The sequence below is a fragment of the Oncorhynchus tshawytscha genome, linkage group LG26 (assembly GCF_018296145.1).
Source record: "Oncorhynchus tshawytscha isolate Ot180627B linkage group LG26, Otsh_v2.0, whole genome shotgun sequence".
NCBI classification, from domain to species: domain Eukaryota; kingdom Metazoa; phylum Chordata; class Actinopteri; order Salmoniformes; family Salmonidae; genus Oncorhynchus; species Oncorhynchus tshawytscha.
The window spans coordinates 25,874,812-25,891,697 of record NC_056454.1 but is presented as its reverse complement, the minus strand read 5'-3'; the positions used below and the strand labels follow the sequence as shown (position 1 = coordinate 25,891,697).

General features: G+C 45.0%; 1 protein-coding gene across 4 annotated transcripts in view; it reads left to right on the top strand.

Annotated features, from left to right (window-relative positions):
• LOC112225427 (glycogen synthase kinase-3 beta) overlaps positions 1–16,886 on the top strand; it is a 41,616-nt gene that overhangs the window by 17,952 nt on the left and 6,778 nt on the right. For 2 of the 4 annotated variants that reach the window (XM_024389391.2, XM_024389394.2), the window contains exons 2-6: positions 248–441; positions 7,103–7,198; positions 16,194–16,304; positions 16,459–16,589; positions 16,754–16,860. In XM_024389391.2, the coding sequence (XP_024245159.1) occupies positions 248–441; positions 7,103–7,198; positions 16,194–16,304; positions 16,459–16,589; positions 16,754–16,860 (639 nt within the window). The remainder of the gene's footprint in view (positions 1–247; positions 442–7,102; positions 7,199–16,193; positions 16,305–16,458; positions 16,590–16,753; positions 16,861–16,886) is intronic. The other 2 variants (XM_024389392.2, XM_024389395.2) reach the window with 1 other exon arrangement.

Here is a 16,886-nt window from a genome sequence, read left to right as displayed (position 1 = left end):
TATCTTTTTTTTGTACCTTTATTTAACTAGGCAAGTCAGTTAAGAACAAATTCTTATTTTCAATGACGGCCTAGGAACAGTGGATTAACTGCCTGTTCGGGGGCAGAATGACAGATTTGTACCTTGTCAGCTCAGGGATTTGAACTTGCAACTTTTCAGTTTCTAGTCCAACGCACTAACCACTAGGCTACCCTGCCGCCCCAATCTCACCCCTTCTCTCCCCTCCTCCTCTCTGTCCTCCCTCCAGGGGACAAGGATGGCAGTAAGGTGACGACGGTGGTGGCCACCCCAGGCCAAGGGCCCGACAGGCCCCAAGAGGTCAGCTATACAGACACCAAGGTGATTGGGAATGGCTCCTTCGGAGTGGTCTACCAGGCCAAGCTGTGTGACTCTGGAGAACTGCTGGCGATCAAGAAGGTTCTGCAGGACAAGCGGTTTAAGGTGAGCGAAACTACAGACACACACACACAGTTTCTCTGATCTCTCATGAAACTGTAACATCCTTCAATCATCTTTCAATCTTTTTCTTCTACCTTTTCTTTGTAACGGATGACTTTCATTCAGAGAGTGTGTGAGTGTGTTCATCTGTGAAGCATGACTCCATCCGTTCACACTACTGTTGTCTTGCCTTTTGTGAATGGATCACAGGCACCACGTTAGTAGAGCAGAGCGAGACAAACACACACACTAAGTGTCAGTCAGTTCACCACCACTCTCACTGACTACTACAGAAACAAACTCCTAAATCCAAAGCTGTTCATATCTGCTCAGTTGTATCAGTGAATGCAACGATGGCTGCTCTGTGTGTGTGTGTGTGTGTGTGTGTGAAGTTCAGGATCGTTGCCATAGTAACCAAATTTCTCCTGGGCCTCAGGATACCATCACTATCCCCATGTAGGTCTGTGAATAGGATTGACTGATGTGTTGTTGTTGTCCCTTAGAGGAGGGAACATGTCCCAGCTCCTTGTTGTGTTGACAGCCAGGCCTGTTGGTGATGTCACCAATAGAATGGTGGCACTGGCCAGTGTCCTGCTGCTAGCCTGAGGACAAAGACACAGACAGACAGTCCTAGAGAGAGAGAGAGAGAGAGAGAGAGAGAGAGAGAGAGAGAGAGAGAGAGAGAGAGAGAGAGAGAGAGAGAGAGAGAGAGAGAGAGAGAGAGAGAGAGAGAGAGAGAGAGAGAGAGAGAGAGAGAGAGAGAGAGAGAGAGAGAGAGAGAGAGAGAGAGAGAGAGAGAGAGAGAGAGAGAGAGAGAGAGAGAGAGAGAGAGAGAGAGAGAGAGAGAGAGAGAGAGAGAGAGAGAGAGAGAGTCTTCTTTTCTCTTTCACATTAGCATTAGTTACTAGCTTGGGATTTTCATTAATGTCACTAGCTTTGGAGTGTCATTTGTCAGGTCATTAACTTTGGCTTTGGAGCAGTAGATCTACTGAACAGTTGGACAGAAGTGATATGTTGGTTTGAGGTATTGTCTTTTTCAGAGTTCAACATAGGCTAAGATTAGCAGCCTAGCTAGCAGTCTCTGCCAGACAGGCTAAGATTAGCAGCCTAGCTAGCAGTCTCTGCCAGACAGGCTAAGATTAGCAGCCTAGCTAGCAGTCTCTGCCAGACAGGCTAAGATTAGCAGCCTAGCTAGCAGTCTCTGCCAGACAGGCTCATAAGGCAATAGCAGACTTAGCTTCTAACACATTGTTTCTTACTCTTTAGGTGTTGTTTTCCCTTTATAGCAGCCAACCCCCATCTTTTTCTCTCTCTCCCTATGTAGGGGCTGTTAGGAAGAGTGAACTCGATGACTGTTGAGCGCTAAGTCTCCTCACATGACTGCTACACATACACACACACACACACAGACCCCTTAATTTTTTCCACATTTTGTTACGTTACAGCCTTAATTCGAAAATGGATTAAGAACATTTTTATTTAATCAATCTACACATAATACCCCATAATGAAAAAGCAAAAACAGTTTTTTTGAAATGTTTGCTAACTTATTAAAAATAAAAAAATGTAATACCTTAATTACATAAGTATTCAGACCCTTTGCTATGAGACTCGAAATTGAGCCCAGCTGCATCCTGTTTCCATTGATCATCCTTGATGTTTGTACAACTTGATATGAGTCCACCTGTGGTAAATTCAATTGATTGGATATGATTTGGAAAGGCGCACACTTGTCTATATACGTTCCCACAGTTGACAGGCAGTGCATGTCAGAGCAAAACCCAAGCCATAAGGTCGAAGGAATTGTCCTTAGAGCTCCGAGACAGGATTGTGTTGAGGCACAGATCTGGGGAAAGATACTAAAAAATGTCTGCAGCATTGAAGGTCTCCAATAACAGTGTCCTCCATCATTCTTAAATGGAAGAAGTTTAAAACCACCAAGACTCTTCCTAGCGCTGGCCGCCCGGCCAAACTGAGCAATCGGCGGAGAAGGGCCTTGGTCAGGGAGGTGACCAAGATCCCACTCTGACAGAGCCCCGGAATTCCTTTGTGGAGATGGGCGAACCTTCCAGAAGAACAACCATCTCTGCAGCGCTACCAATCGGGCTTTTATGGTAGAGTGGCCACTCCTCAATAAAATGCACATGACAGCCCGCTTGAAGTTTGCAAAAAGGCTCCTAAAGGACTATCAGACCATGAGAAACAATATTCTTTGGTCTGATGAAACCAAGATTGAACTCTTTGGCCTGAATGCCAAGTGTCACGTCTGGAGGAAACCAGGCACCGCTCATCACCTGGCCAATACCATCCCTACGGTGAAGCATGGTGATGGCAGCATCATGCTTTGGGGATGTTTTTCAGCAGCAGGGACTGGGAGACTAGTAAGGATCAAGGGAAAGATAAACGGAGCAAAGTACAAAGGGATCCTTGATGAAAACCTGCTCCAGAGCGCTCAGGACCTCAGACTGGGGTGAAGGTTCACCTTCCAACAGGACAACGACCCAAAGCACACAGCCAAGACAACGTAGGAGTGGCTTTCGGACCATAATTTTCACTTGTCTGACCGCTTGCATGATGACAAGTTTCTCACACGACTGGCCTATCTGGGTGATGTTGTTTCTTGCCTGAGTGATCTGAATCTAGGATTACAGGGACTCTCCGCAACTATATTCAATGTGCGGGACAAAATTGAGGCTATGATTAAGAAGTTGGAGCTCTTCTCTGTCTGCATTAACAGGGACAACCAACACAGGTCTTTCCATCATTGTATGATTTTTTTTGTGTGCAAATTAACTCAAGAATATGGACAATGTCAAATGTGATATAGCGAAGCACCTGAGTGAATTGGGTGTGCAATTACGCAGGTACTTTCCCAAAACGAACGAACCAAACAACTGGATTCGTTATCCATTTCATGCCCTGTTTCCAGTCCACTTACCAATATCTGAACAAGAGAGCCTCATCGAAATTGCAACAAGCAGTTCTGTGAAAATGGAATTATTATTATTTGTGCCCTGGTCCTATAAGAGTTCTTTGTCATTTCCCACGAGTTGGGTTGTGACAAAATCTTAAGAATGAGTGTATCGAATAGTGTGTGTATGGCAGGCTTACAATGATGGCAAAAAACAACATTTGAGAGTACGCTGATCCTGGTGCTAGAGGGGATACGCAGCTGGAGGTTGAATGTTTGTGGTGGTGCGGAACTATAAAACGTTTGGGAACCACTGATCTACACTGATTAAAGTGGATTTAACAAGTGACATCAATAAGGGCTCATAGCTTTCAACTGTGTTCACCTGGTCAGTCTGTCATGGAAAGAGCTTAATTTTTTGTTCACTCAGTGTATTCTGTCAATAAAAAAACAAGTGCCATTTAAGATACATTTTTTAAAACCGTAATATGAACTGGTTATATTACACATTGGAATACAATCTTCAAAAAGGCAGTAACCTCAGCAGTGTTGCTTGTTTGTAGAAGCCTTAGGTTGTGCAACGGCATAGCCTTGTTATGTTAATTTAGCAGACAAGACGCTCTAAATTTCTGAGCCCTTATCACAGTCAAGACACACCTATTTTATCTTTTTATATATAAAAAAACCATTACCTATTATAACAGAATAAAATAGAACAAAATATTTTTCAAAATGAAAAAAGTTATCACTGCGAAGTGATGCGCATCTAGCTTCTGGAACAGTTTTTCTCAAAAAGTGATAATTTAAAACAGGGCTCTGTTAGGTGAGTTGAAAGACAATTTCTTCAGGGTTACAAACCAAAATTTGTTTTCTTTTTGACATACAGTCATGCAATTTTGTTTATTCTGCCTGTTCTTTGGAATCTGTATGTTGATGAATTATTGCGACGACATCTGTCTGGTGAGTAGGCTTAATGATTCTGATGAAAATATGCTCTTTGTCTTTATCAAACTAATGTTGTAGCATTTTTTCAGTGTGGCACCTGTCTACTGTATGTTTAGGGGGTTTATAGCCTAGGCCAGGGGTCACCAAACGTTTCCCAAATTATGTCTGGGTTTAGATTATATATTGTTTACAATGGTTCATGGAGGTTATTTGGTCTGGGAGAAAACTGTATGTGTAATTCCCCATTAATTGTGCTACTGGCCCTTTTAATTGCGCATTTAGCGAGTGAGGAATATGCCATCTAATGTGCTGGTCTAGCAATGGTTCTGTACTGTTGCTGCTCATTTCATGGCAAAGTTAGCAAATAAAATATACAAATATACTTACTCAAGATGTACTTCTGCCAGGTAAGCCTACTTTGCAGTTAACATTTGATTGAGAAGGTTTTGGGGAAAGTATTTCTGTCCACCCACAAGACGGTTATCACATCAACTGGCTACACATGGAGCGATAGAGAAACGTGCGCACCACACAGACAGGGGCAATGTTACTAGAAATTAATTGACAGATATTGTTAGGTTTGGCTTAAGCCAATAGGTGCTAACCAGGGGTGGGATAATGTCAATGTTGCTTACATTAGATCATAGCCGGGAGCTTGCGGTGTCTGATACTGTGAGATGTGTTTATGACAGTTTGCAGTGGAACACGTGAAAAGTTTGGTGAGCCACTCATAGGTGGGCTGCGAGCTACGGGTAGATCACGATCGACCTGTTGGAGACCCCTGGCACTAGCAGTTGCAGTGTAGCTTAAAGGGATACTTTGGGATTTTGGCAGTGGGGTCCTTTATCTACTTCCCCAGAGTCAGGTGAACTCGTGGATACCATTTTTATGTCTGCATCCAGTATGAAGGAAGTTAGAGTTAGTTTCGCGAGCCAATGCTAACTAGCTTGCAGATACCCATAGACTTCCAGTCATTGCGCCAGTGCTAGTTAGCAATTGTGTTAGCGCTAGTTAGCAACTTCCTTAAAAATGCACGCAAAGACATAAAAATGTTATCCACGAGTTCATCTGACTCTGGGGAAGTAGATAAAGGGCCTCATTGCCAAAATCTCTAAGTATCCCTTTAAGCAGAAAATAGACAGGATGCAATTATTCCAAAACTGCAGCTCATTGTTGGAACACATTTTTTCCTACTTCAATCAACCAGTCCATTTTGAATGTGTGATAAAACTGTTTTTATTTGTAGCTTGTGTATCACATCAGTTAGATAGGTTTTTTGAATAGGCATTTATTTCTGTAGGCCTATGGGAGCTTGCGTGCACACTCAGCAGCATGCGTGCATAGAGGGAGTGGTCGGAACACAAATAAGTGAGACATGAAAGGGAATTTAGGTCGAAGAACTGTGTGATGCTTGGCTTGGTTTCTTTTTTGTTGTGCCCTGCCAATGTACATGTACAAATGGAACACTCGAGTCAAAACAAATGAATGTTGTCTTCAAGACATTTCAGTTGCCCGTTCGGGCAGCCACAAAGCACATTCCACCAAATAGTTTTACAGTATTTGAAAATGTTTTTATCTCTGGATAAAGATAGAGTTTTGACGTCCGTTCAAGTACTTGATTACTCATGCCCATCCCTAGTGCGTGTGTTTGTAGGATGTTCTGATGTGTGTGTACTCTGCTTTACCATCCTCTTAGTGTCACTGTCTGTATGACAACTTCCATGTTGGTTGTGTGTCATGATGTCACTGTGGTTTACCAGTCTCTGTCTCTATCCTCACCATGTCTCTGTCCCAGTGCAGTATATGACAGGTCAGCAGTAATGACTGCAGTGCCATCTTCTGCTCTGCTCTGCTCCATATGGCACTACCGTCCTTTCCTCTCCCTGGCGCTGGGAGAGAGGGCGTTGCCTGTTTGCAATGCATGCTTGTCTGCTGGCCTGTCTCTGTCTGTGAGAAACAGGAAACCACATTGCAGGATGGTGATGATGTCACTGGCTAGTTGAGGGGGTGTCTCAATGGTAGATGAGATTAAAGTAGTAGGCTAACATTTCTCATACGTGTCTATCCATACAGTACTCTATGTACCATATGCACCGTATGTACCATATGCACCATATGTACCATATGTATCATATGCACCCCATGTTCCCTGTGCGCCCTATGCACCCAGTGTACCATATGCACCATATGTACCCTATGTGCCCTATGCATCCTATGTACCCTATGCACTCAATGCAGGTAGTTTGTGTTTGTCAGAATATAAGATGGTTTTGTGTCTGTCAGTGTACTGCCCTCTCAGTGGTCCTGTTCTTCCTTAGTTACAGGATTACATCCAAGTCATTCCCAACCTCCACTCCCAGTCACCCTCAAATGTCTGCGTATCCCAGGGACATTTCTGTAGTTCTGTTGAACACTTCTGTCATTTCCGCTTTCTCCCTCTCTGCATTCCACTGTGGATCAGAGCTGTGGCTACTCATCCTCTGTGGGTGGCTACTCATCCTCTGTGGGTGGCTACTCATCCTCTGTGGGTGGCTACTCATCCTCTGTGGGTGGCTACTCATCCTCTGTGTGTGGCTACTCATCCTCTGTGGGTGGCTACTCCTTCTTTTGGCCTGTTTGACCTGGAGTTCTCCAGATTGAGGGCCAGTAATTATCGTATATTGATGGGAGTCAAATCTCTGCTGTGTTTCTGTAGTCTAGCCTGACTCTCTATCTGCTGTAGGCCTCGGTGTTGTACTTCTCATGCTGTATCCTGTTGAAACAGTAAGGTAGTATTGACTGACATCTGTCTGTCTCTCTCCCCGTCAGAACCGCGAGCTGCAGATCATGAGGAAGCTGGACCACTGCAACATCGTTCGCCTGCGCTACTTCTTCTACTCCAGCGGAGACAAGGTCCCTCTGCCTGTCTGTGTCCCTCTGCCTGTCTGTGTCCCTCTGCCTGTCTGTGTCCCTCTGCCTGTCTGTGTCCCTCTGCCTGTCTGTGTCCCTCTGCCTGTCTGTGTCCCTCTGCCTGTCTGTGTCCCTCTGTCTGTCTGTGTCTGTCTGTGTCCCTCTGTCTGTCTGTGTCCCTCTGTCTGTCTGTGTCCCTCTGTCCGTCTGTGTCCCTCTCTGTCCGTCTGTGTCCCTCTCTGTCCGTCTGTGTCCCTCTCTGTCCGTCTGTGTCCCTCTCTGTCCGTCTGTGTCCCTCTGTCCGTCTGTGTCCCTCTCTGTCCGTCTGTGTCCCTCTCTGTCCGTCTGTGTCCCTCTGTGTCTGTCTGTATCACTGTCTGTTTATCCGTATGGCTGAATGTCCTGTTCCTTCTGAGTATTCCTTCTCTGAGTATTCATAACCCATGAATGGTTGAGTTCGTATAAACTGTCATTCGCATGGTGATAGGGAGAGCACTGACAAATATAGACCACACTTGTGTGTCCAATCTGTCAGGGTGCACATATGCAGCACTCACAGAATCAGGTCCATGACAATGGGGTAATGGATCCTCCCACCTAGGAAACCTAGTCTGGACTGGAGTTGGGGTGTCCATGCGTGAGGATTAGGGAGAGATGCTGGGGGAGAGGGGAGAATGCACGGAGCAGGGGGGTTGCCTGACTAAAGGCCACCTGCTAATTTTAGGAAACACCAGCTGCTAGGGGCCCTCTTGTGAGCCTCACTCTTCTCGTCTCTCTTCTCCATCTCCTCTCATTTCCTCCTACCCCCTTATTCCTCTCTGTTCTAATTGTGGATATCTGGCATAGGGTGATTCGGTTGGGGATTACAACTTTCTCTACATTACATTTTATGGATGGGATACCCGATACAAATCTTACTTACTGTTAGGTTTACAGTTAAAATCCTCCCTCACATTTATGCTTTAAAGGAATTTAATCCAGTCCATTCTAAGTCAATTTTTAATAAGTTTAGAATTCAACCCCAAACTAATGAATAAAGATTACAGACCTTATCTTGCAGCTGAGAATTCAATGTAGGTTGGATCTAGTCACCGCCTCTGTCGTGTACCAGTTCGCCACCGGCCTGAAATGGACCCTCAATTTCAGAGGTCAGGTCTTTATCTTACGGATCTCTGATCCGCCCGTGCACTGTTTTCAGCAGTTCCTTGGGATGACAGAGGCAGGTATTGAGATCTGGCTCAAAGGACCAAGTTGTCATGAGAATTGTTATCCCAATGTTCTAACAGAACTATTTTATAGCTTTGACCAATTCCCCAGAGGTTGTAAGGCCCTGGTTAATAGAAGAATTTGACAAAGTCTCAGAATTCTGCAAAAGGTTAGTTCTTTATTCAGAGAGTACTCTGAAGTCAAAAATGCAAACAGTAATTTTATAACTCCCACCTACACACACACAGTTTATCACTTTTCTACCAGCCTGGCAGTTTCTAGCCATTCCTCTCCTCCCTAGATTAGAGGGGCCTTGGAAGGGCCCTCTTTCCTGTTGTCACAAGTCGACAGTTCAGTTGGCCTTGAATGTCTCAACTCTACCCAGCTCATATCGCAAAATAGTAACACAATGGTCTAGTCACACACATTATTAAATTATGACTCTAACACATTTCATATAATTATATGATTTCAGGGTGGAATTCTTTAATCATTACTTTAAACATATACATTCCTTTATCAGTTAGCAGTAGCGTAGTGCAAGCAGTAGATATAGTGTTAGCAGTAGCAATAGTGTTAGTAACAGCAGTAGCGTTAGCTGTTAGCAGTAGTATTAGTATCAGCAGTAGCGCTAGCTGTAGCAAAAGTATTAGTAGTAGCAGTAACTTTAGCTGTTAGCAGTAGTATTAATAGCAGCAGTATAGTTTTATTTAACATTTATCTAGGCAAGTCAGTTAAAAACAAATTCTTATTTACAATGATGGCCTACTGGGGAATAGTGGGTTAACTGCCTTGTTCAGGTTGCAAAACAACATATTTTTAGCTCAGGGATTCAATCCAGCAACCTTTCAGTTACTTGCCCAACACTCTAACCACTAGGCTACCTGCCTCCCCAGTAGTGCTAGCTGTAGCAATAGTATTAGTAGCAGCGGTAATTAGTAGAAGCAGTAGTAGGAACAGTAGAGTTAGCTGTTAGCAGTAGTTTTAGTAGTAGCAGTAGCGCTAGCTTTAGCAATAGTAATTAGTAGCAGCAGTAGTGTTAGTAGCAGCAGTAGTATTAATAGCAGCAGTAGTGCTAGCTGTAGCACTAGTATTAGTAGCTGAACTAGTGTTAGGAGCAGTTGTATTAATAGCAGCAGTACAATTAATATTATTAGTAGTATTAATAGCAGCAGTAGTATTAGTAGCAGCAGTAGCACTAGATGTAGCAGTAGTGTTAGTAGTAGCAGCAGTAGTGTTAAAGCAGCAGTAGCATTTGCTGTTAGCAGTAGCACTGTTAGCAGTAGTGTTAGGATTATGTGGGGTTATGCAAGGTCTGGAATCTGGACTGATTGAACACTTCTCTGGTTCACTCTTAACTCACGTACACAACACACCTCAAACACAGTTCAAGGGCTCTATTTATGGCTGGCGTTAAGGTGGCGCTAGTGTCAAACGCACGTTAGTTTGCAATTTCGTCATGTAAAAACTGCCGCACTGACATTTTCCAGCCATAACGCCAGGTTCCTCAATTTCAGTGTTTAATATCAGCAGGCTTGTGCTCAGATGGGAGGGGTGGATATATTTGAAGTGTGTCCTTAAAAACATGAGCCGAAGTGCTAATTTCAGGCAGCGCTGGCAGGGGTATTTAAACCAACCAAAGCAGATTTTAGCAGTAACGCAGTTGGTAATGGCATGAATTTTGACAGCGGAAATGTGTGACGCACACTGCCCATATGCACATGGAACAAGATGTGGTTTCGGTGCCTGTATACTTCATGAAACATTTCATGTTTTTTCCTCATTTTGCTTTATTTGATTAAAAACCAAGCATAACCTTGTCTGCTTGGGGATTTGATCCAGAAACCTTTCAGTTACTGGCCCAACGCTCTAATCACTAGCTTGTTTGGCTTGTGATACCGCTTGGAAATAATTGTTAATCACCAAAGTTGTATTAAAAGATCAAGTTTGAGAGGAGCAAAACAGTGAGCTGACGTTCCCTTTTTATGTATTGTAGGCAGCCATGCCTTGTACGTACATAACTCCTCCATTATGTAGGTTACATCTCTCCATGAGAACCTTGGTGAACCTCGCTTTTAGAAGTTATTTTCCGTTTCATATTGTTAAAACCCAAGCCCCTTGTATGCTACTCTTACACTAGGCCTACTATAACGAAGGTTGATTCAACAGCAATGCCTCATGTTTTGTTTTTTTCCCCGGTGACTTTATATCATTACATTTTACATGTATTTATTGTTGTTGGAAATAAAACAGTGCTTGTTTTTCATTTAATTTGAATTAAAGCAAACTTAGTAGAATAATTCACTGGTTTTATGGTGAGAACGGCCGTGGCGCGCATGCAATGCCAGTGTGGATGCGATCTGTAGATGGTTCCAATATGCCTATAAAACATTATATTTGGGAGCAGTATAAGGGTGAGTAGACATTCTCCCTTTCTCTTTATATTGGTTCTTTGTCCAGCTACTGTGAAAAGTTTGGATGTGTGTAAAACCCTCCATAGTCTGCATTGTTTTAATATGATGTACCCGCGGGGAGAAGTGATGGTGCCTGTAAGTGGATTTACACATATTGCCTGATGAGAATTATTCACTCTCTTTTTTAGGCCTTATCAATAATGAATTGAATCTTGCTTATTGACAACGTTTGGGATGTCCATGCTCAGCCATAATGCAGTTTACAGTAGGCCTAGCCCCTACATCAGTGTTAATGCTATGTATATATTTCCACATTGAAGCCATGAAATGACTTAGAACAATGTGGACTGCAAACAGGTTCATGTTAACATATTTAGCAAAGATGGGATAGGTCTACATTTAGTTATTTTGTGTCTGTAAGCTGTTTAACAAACTATAATGGACTAACATTGGAGTTGATTCCAAGACCATACATAAAACACTGTAAATACACAACTTGAAGCAACCACATATTTAGCCATGGCGCATGTTCTGATTGGCCAGTGCCAAGCCTTGACACACCCACAACTTATTTGTTCATCTACACTACCGGTCAAAAGTTTTAGAACACCTACTCATTCAAGGGCTTTTATTTATTTTACTATTTTATTTGTACTATTTTACTTGTAGATAATAGTCAAGACATGAAAACGATGAAATAACACATTGAATCATGTACTAACCAAAAAAGTATTAGACACTTCAAAATATACTTTATATTTGTCACGTCTGCTCCTCCCCTCCGTCGTAAGATAATGCACACCTGGCACTCATCATTACGCGTACCTGTTATCATTATGATTCACACCAGGACTCCATTACCATAATCATTTCCTCCCCTTTATATGTCACTCTCCCAGGTTCACTCAGCAGTTGGTATTGTTCTTGTGTACCGGGGTACTGCCTTATGTTAGTGTTGTGGTCTTGGTTTTGTTGTTTTATTAAAATGTTTCCTCTGCACCTGCTTCCTACTCACTGCCCCATCATTACAATATTTGAGATTCTTCATAGTAGCCACCTTTGCCTTGATGACAGCTTTGCACAACTGTGGCATTCTCTCAACCAGGAGTTCCCACATATGCTGAGTACTTGTTGGCTGCTTTTCCCTCGCTCTGCAAACCCGATTCATCCCAAACCATCTCAATTTGGTTGAGATCAGGGGATTGTGGAGGCCAGGTCATCTGATGCAGCACTCCATCACTCTTGGTCAAATAGCCCTTACACAGCCTGGAGGTGTGTTGGTTCATTGTCCTGTTGAAAACAAATTATAGTCCCACTAAGCCCAAACCAGATGGCAATGCTAATATCTTTATATGTCTTTGACAGGATGCCAGGCTCATGCTTTTTAACAGTGCTCTAGTCTTCCTAGTTGAATATGTAGAGACTTGTAGTGTGAATTATTCTGAAATGAGTGCTAGTGCTCCCTCTCTCTCTCTGGGCTCTCTCTGTGCTATGTCTTTCACTCTCTCTCTCTCTGGGCTCTCTCTGTGCTATGTCTTTCACTCTCTCTCTCTCTGGGCTCTCTCTGTGCTATGTCTTTCACTCTCTCTCTCTCTGGGCTCTCTCTGTGCTATGTCTTTCACTCTCTCTCTCTCTGGGCTCTCTATGTCTTTCTCTCTCTCTCTCTGGGCTCTCTGTGCTATGTCTTTCACTCTCTCTCTCTCTGGGCTCTCTCTGTGCTATGTCTTTCACTCTCTCTCTCTGGGCTCTCTCTGTGCTATGTCTTTCACTCTCTCTCTCTGGGCTCTCTCTGTGCTATGTCTTTCACTCTCTCTCTCTCTGGGCTCTCTCTGTGCTATGTCTTTCACTCTCTGGGCTCTCTCTGTGCTATGTCTTTCCTCTCTCTCTCTCTGGGCTCTCTCTGTGCTATGTCTTTCACTCTCTCTCTCTGGGCTCTCTGTGCTATGTCTTTCACTCTCTCTCTGGGCTCTCTCTGTGCTATGTCTTTCACTCTCTCTCTCTCTGGGCTCTCTCTGTGCTATGTCTTTCACTCTCTCTCTCTGGGCTCTCTCTGTGCTATGTCTTTCACTCTCTCTCTCTCTGGGCTTTCTCTCTCTCTCTGGGCTGTGCTATGTCTTTCACTCTCTCTCTCTCTGGGCTCTTTCACTCTCTCTGCTATGTCTTTCACTCTCTCTCTCTCTGGGCTCTCTCTGTGCTATGTCTTTCACTCTCTCTCTCTCTGTGCTCTCTCTGTGCTATGTCTTTCACTCTCTCTCTCTGCTCTCTCTGTGCTATGTCTTTCACTCTCTCTCTCTCTGGGCTCTCTCTGTGCTATGTCTTTCACTCTCTCTCTCTCTGGGCTCTCTCTGTGCTATGTCTTTCACTCTCTCTCTCTCTGGGCTCTCTCTGTGCTATGTCTTTCACTCTCTCTCTCTCTCTGGGCTCTCTCTGTGCTATGTCTTTCACTCTCTCTCTCTCTGGGCTCTCTCTGTGCTATGTCTTTCACTCTCTCTCTCTCTGGGCTCTCTCTGTGCTATGTCTTTCACTCTCTCTCTCTCTGGGCTCTCTCTGTGCTATGTCTTTCCCTCTCTCTCTCTCTGGGCTCTCTCTGTGCTATGTCTTTCACTCTCTCTCTCTCTGTGCTCTCTCTGTGCTATGTCTTTCACTCTCTCTCTCTCTGCGCTCTCTGTGCTATGTCTTTCACTCTCTCTCTCTCTGGGCTCTCTCTGTGCTATGTCTTTCACTCTCTCTCTCTCTGGGCTCTCTCTGTGCTATGTCTTTCACTCTTCTCTCTGGGCTCTCTCTGTGCTATGTCTTTCCCTCTCTCTCTCTCTGGGCTCTCTCTGTGCTATGTCTTTCACTCTCTCTCTCTCTGGGCTCTCTCTGTGCTATGTCTTTCCCTCTCTCTCTCTCTGGGCTCTCTCTGTGCTATGTCTTTCACTCTCTCTCTCTCTGGGCTCTCTCTGTGCTATGTCTTTCACTCTCTCTCTCTCTGGGCTCTCTCTGTGCTATGTCTTTCCCTCTCTCTCTCTCTGGGCTCTCTCTGTGCTATGTCTTTCACTCTCTCTCTCTCTGTGCTCTCTCTGTGCTATGTCTTTCACTCTCTCTCTCTCTGGGCTCTCTCTGTGCTATGTCTTTCACTCTCTCTCTCTGTGCTCTCTCTGTGCTATGTCTTTCACTCTCTCTCTCTCTGGGCTCTCTCTGTGCTATGTCTTTCACTCTCTCTCTCTCTGGGCTCTCTCTGTGCTTTGTCTTTCTGTGCTGTCTTTCACTCTCTCTCTATGTCTTTCACTCTCTCTCTCTCTGGGCTCTCTCTGTGCTATGTCTTTGTCTTTGCATGTCTTTCACTCTCTCTCTCTCTGGGCTCTCTCTGTGCTATGTCTTTCACTCTCTCTCTCTCTGGGCTCTCTCTGTGCTATGTCTTTCACTCTCTCTCTCTCTGGGCTCTCTCTGTGCTATGTCTTTCACTCTCTCTCTCTCTGGGCTCTCTCTGTGCTATGTCTTTCACTCTCTCTCTCTCTGGGCTCTCTCTGTGCTATCTCTCTGTCTTTCACTCTCTCTCTCTCTGGGCTCTCTCTGTGCTATGTCTTTCACTCTCTCTCTCTCTGGGCTCTCTCTGTGCTATGTCTTTCACTCTCTCTCTCTCTGGGCTCTCTCTGTGCTATGTCTTTCCCTCTCTCTCTCTGGGCTCTCTCTGTGCTATGTCTTTCTTTCCTCTCTCTCTCTCTGGGCTCTCTGGGCTTTCACTCTCTGTGCTATGTCTTTCCTCTCTCTCTCTCTGGGCTCTCTCTGTGCTATGTCTTTCACTCTCTCTCTCTGGGCTCTCTCTGGGTCTTTCACTCTCTGTGTGCTATGTCTTTCACTCTCTCTCTCTCTGGGCTCTCTCTGTGCTATGTCTTTCTCTGGGCTCTCTCTCTCTGGGCTCTCTCTGTGCTATGTCTTTCACTCTCTCTCTCTCTGGGCTCTCTCTGTGTCTTTCCCTCTGTCTTTCTGGGCTCTCTCTGTGCTATGTCTTTCTCTCTGGGCTCTCTCTGTGCTATGTCTTTCCCTCTCTCTCTCTCTGGGCTCTCTCTGTGCTATGTCTTTCACTCTCTCTCTCTGGGCTCTCTCTGTGCTATGTCTTTCACTCTCTCTCTCTCTGGGCTCTCTGTGCTATGTCTTTCCCTCTCTCTCTCTGGGCTCTGGGCTTTCTCTCTGGGCTCTCTCTGTGCTATGTCTTTCACTCTCTCTCTCTCTGGGCTCTCTCTGGGCTCTCTCTGGGCTCTCTATGTCTTTCACTCTCTCTCTCTCTGGCTATGTCTTTCTCTCTGTGCTCTGGGCTTTCTCTGTGCTATGTCTTTCTCTCTCTCTCTCTGGGCTCTCTCTGTGCTATGTCTTTCCCTCTCTCTCTCTCTGGGCTCTCTCTGTGCTATGTCTTTCACTCTCTCTCTCTCTCTGGGCTCTCTCTGTGCTATGTCTTTCATGTCTTTCTCTCTCTCTCTGGGCTCTCTCTGTGCTATGTCTTTCACTCTCTCTCTCTCTCTGGGCTCTCTGTGCTATGTCTTTCCTCTCTCTCTCTCTGGGCTCTCTCTGTGCTATGTCTTTCCCTCTCTCTCTCTCTGGGCTCTCTCTGTGCTATGTCTTTCCCTCTCTCTCTCTCTGGGCTCTCTCTGTGCTATGTCTTTCACTCTCTCTCTCTCTGTAAATCCTTTTCTCTCTGTAAATTATGTTGAGGTGTGAGCACCATCACCTTAGCCTGTAAAAAACATTTATTGTCAGACTTGATGCCATGTCTTGTGTGGGTGTGTGTGTGTGTGTGTGTGTGTGCGTGTGCGCGACTGTATGTGTCTACGGTATGTGTGAGAAAGAGAAAAGGGTCAGTCCAGACAGATCCATTCTAGTAGACATAATTGTGTCAGATTGGCAGTCTCTTCAGACTCCATGATAACACTAGCTCACATGAACAGCCAGCTAGCTTCTCACGCTACAATCTGTCTCCTCTGGTTAGTTTGCTGACTGGCTCTGCTAACAGATGGAACAGGGAGAGGAGTCTAGTAGGTGAGAGAGAGAGAGGAAGCGGGAGAAAGTAGTAGAGGAGTGAAGTGGAAAGTTGAGTTGGGTTACATGGTACTCATAGACCTGCCGCTTCGCTCTCTCCTTTGGTCACCTTCAGGGGCAGTATGGGATGAGGAACGGCTGGCATGTGACCTCACGGCAGACTGTTGACCTCCACCAATCAGATCAGAGGAAGAGGGATTGAGTGGTAGGCTTGCTATAGGGGTGGGGTGCAGCGCCCATCCCCCTGGTGTCCTCGGCAGGAAATTACATCACTGTCTGCAGCAGTGAACGCGAGAGAGAGTCACTGATAGTCAAACAATAGTTACATTGTGCATGTGTGTTGCCTAACCCCCCTCTCTGTTTCTGTGTTACAGAAGGATGAGGTGTATCTGAACCTGGTACTGGACTATGTTCCTGAGACGGTCTACAGAGTGGCCAGACACTACAGCCGAGCCAAACAGACCCTGCCCATGGTCTATGTCAAGGTACCTGTGTGTGTGTGTGTGTGTGTGTGTGTGTGTGTGTGTGTGTGTGTGTGCGCGAGTGCACACTGTTTCCATCAAATGTGTCCTTGTCCTCTGCTCTCCATTTCTAATGTGTGCATGTTCTCCTGTTTGTGTGTGTGTGTGTGTGTTGTAGTTATATATGTACCAGTTGTTCAGGAGTCTGGCCTACATCCACTCGTTTGGGATCTGCCATCGGGACATCAAACCCCAGAACCTGCTGCTGGACCCCGAGACGGCCGTGCTCAAACTCTGTGACTTCGGCAGGTCAGTTTAAACTATGTGAAAGAATCTGCCGTTATTATTAGCTTTGATTGGCTTTGATGATGATGATTATGACAGTGATGGTCATAACATGGTGATGATATTGATGAGTATGATGATGAAGAGTGTGTGACTGACAGTATGTTGTGCTGATGTTGTGTCTCCAGCGCTAAGCAGCTGGTACGCGGAGAGCCCAACGTGTCCTACATCTGCTCTCGTTACTACAGAGCCCCCGAGCTCATCTTTGGTGCCACCGACTACACCTCTAGCATAGGTAGGCTAACTGCTAAACCCCCATTT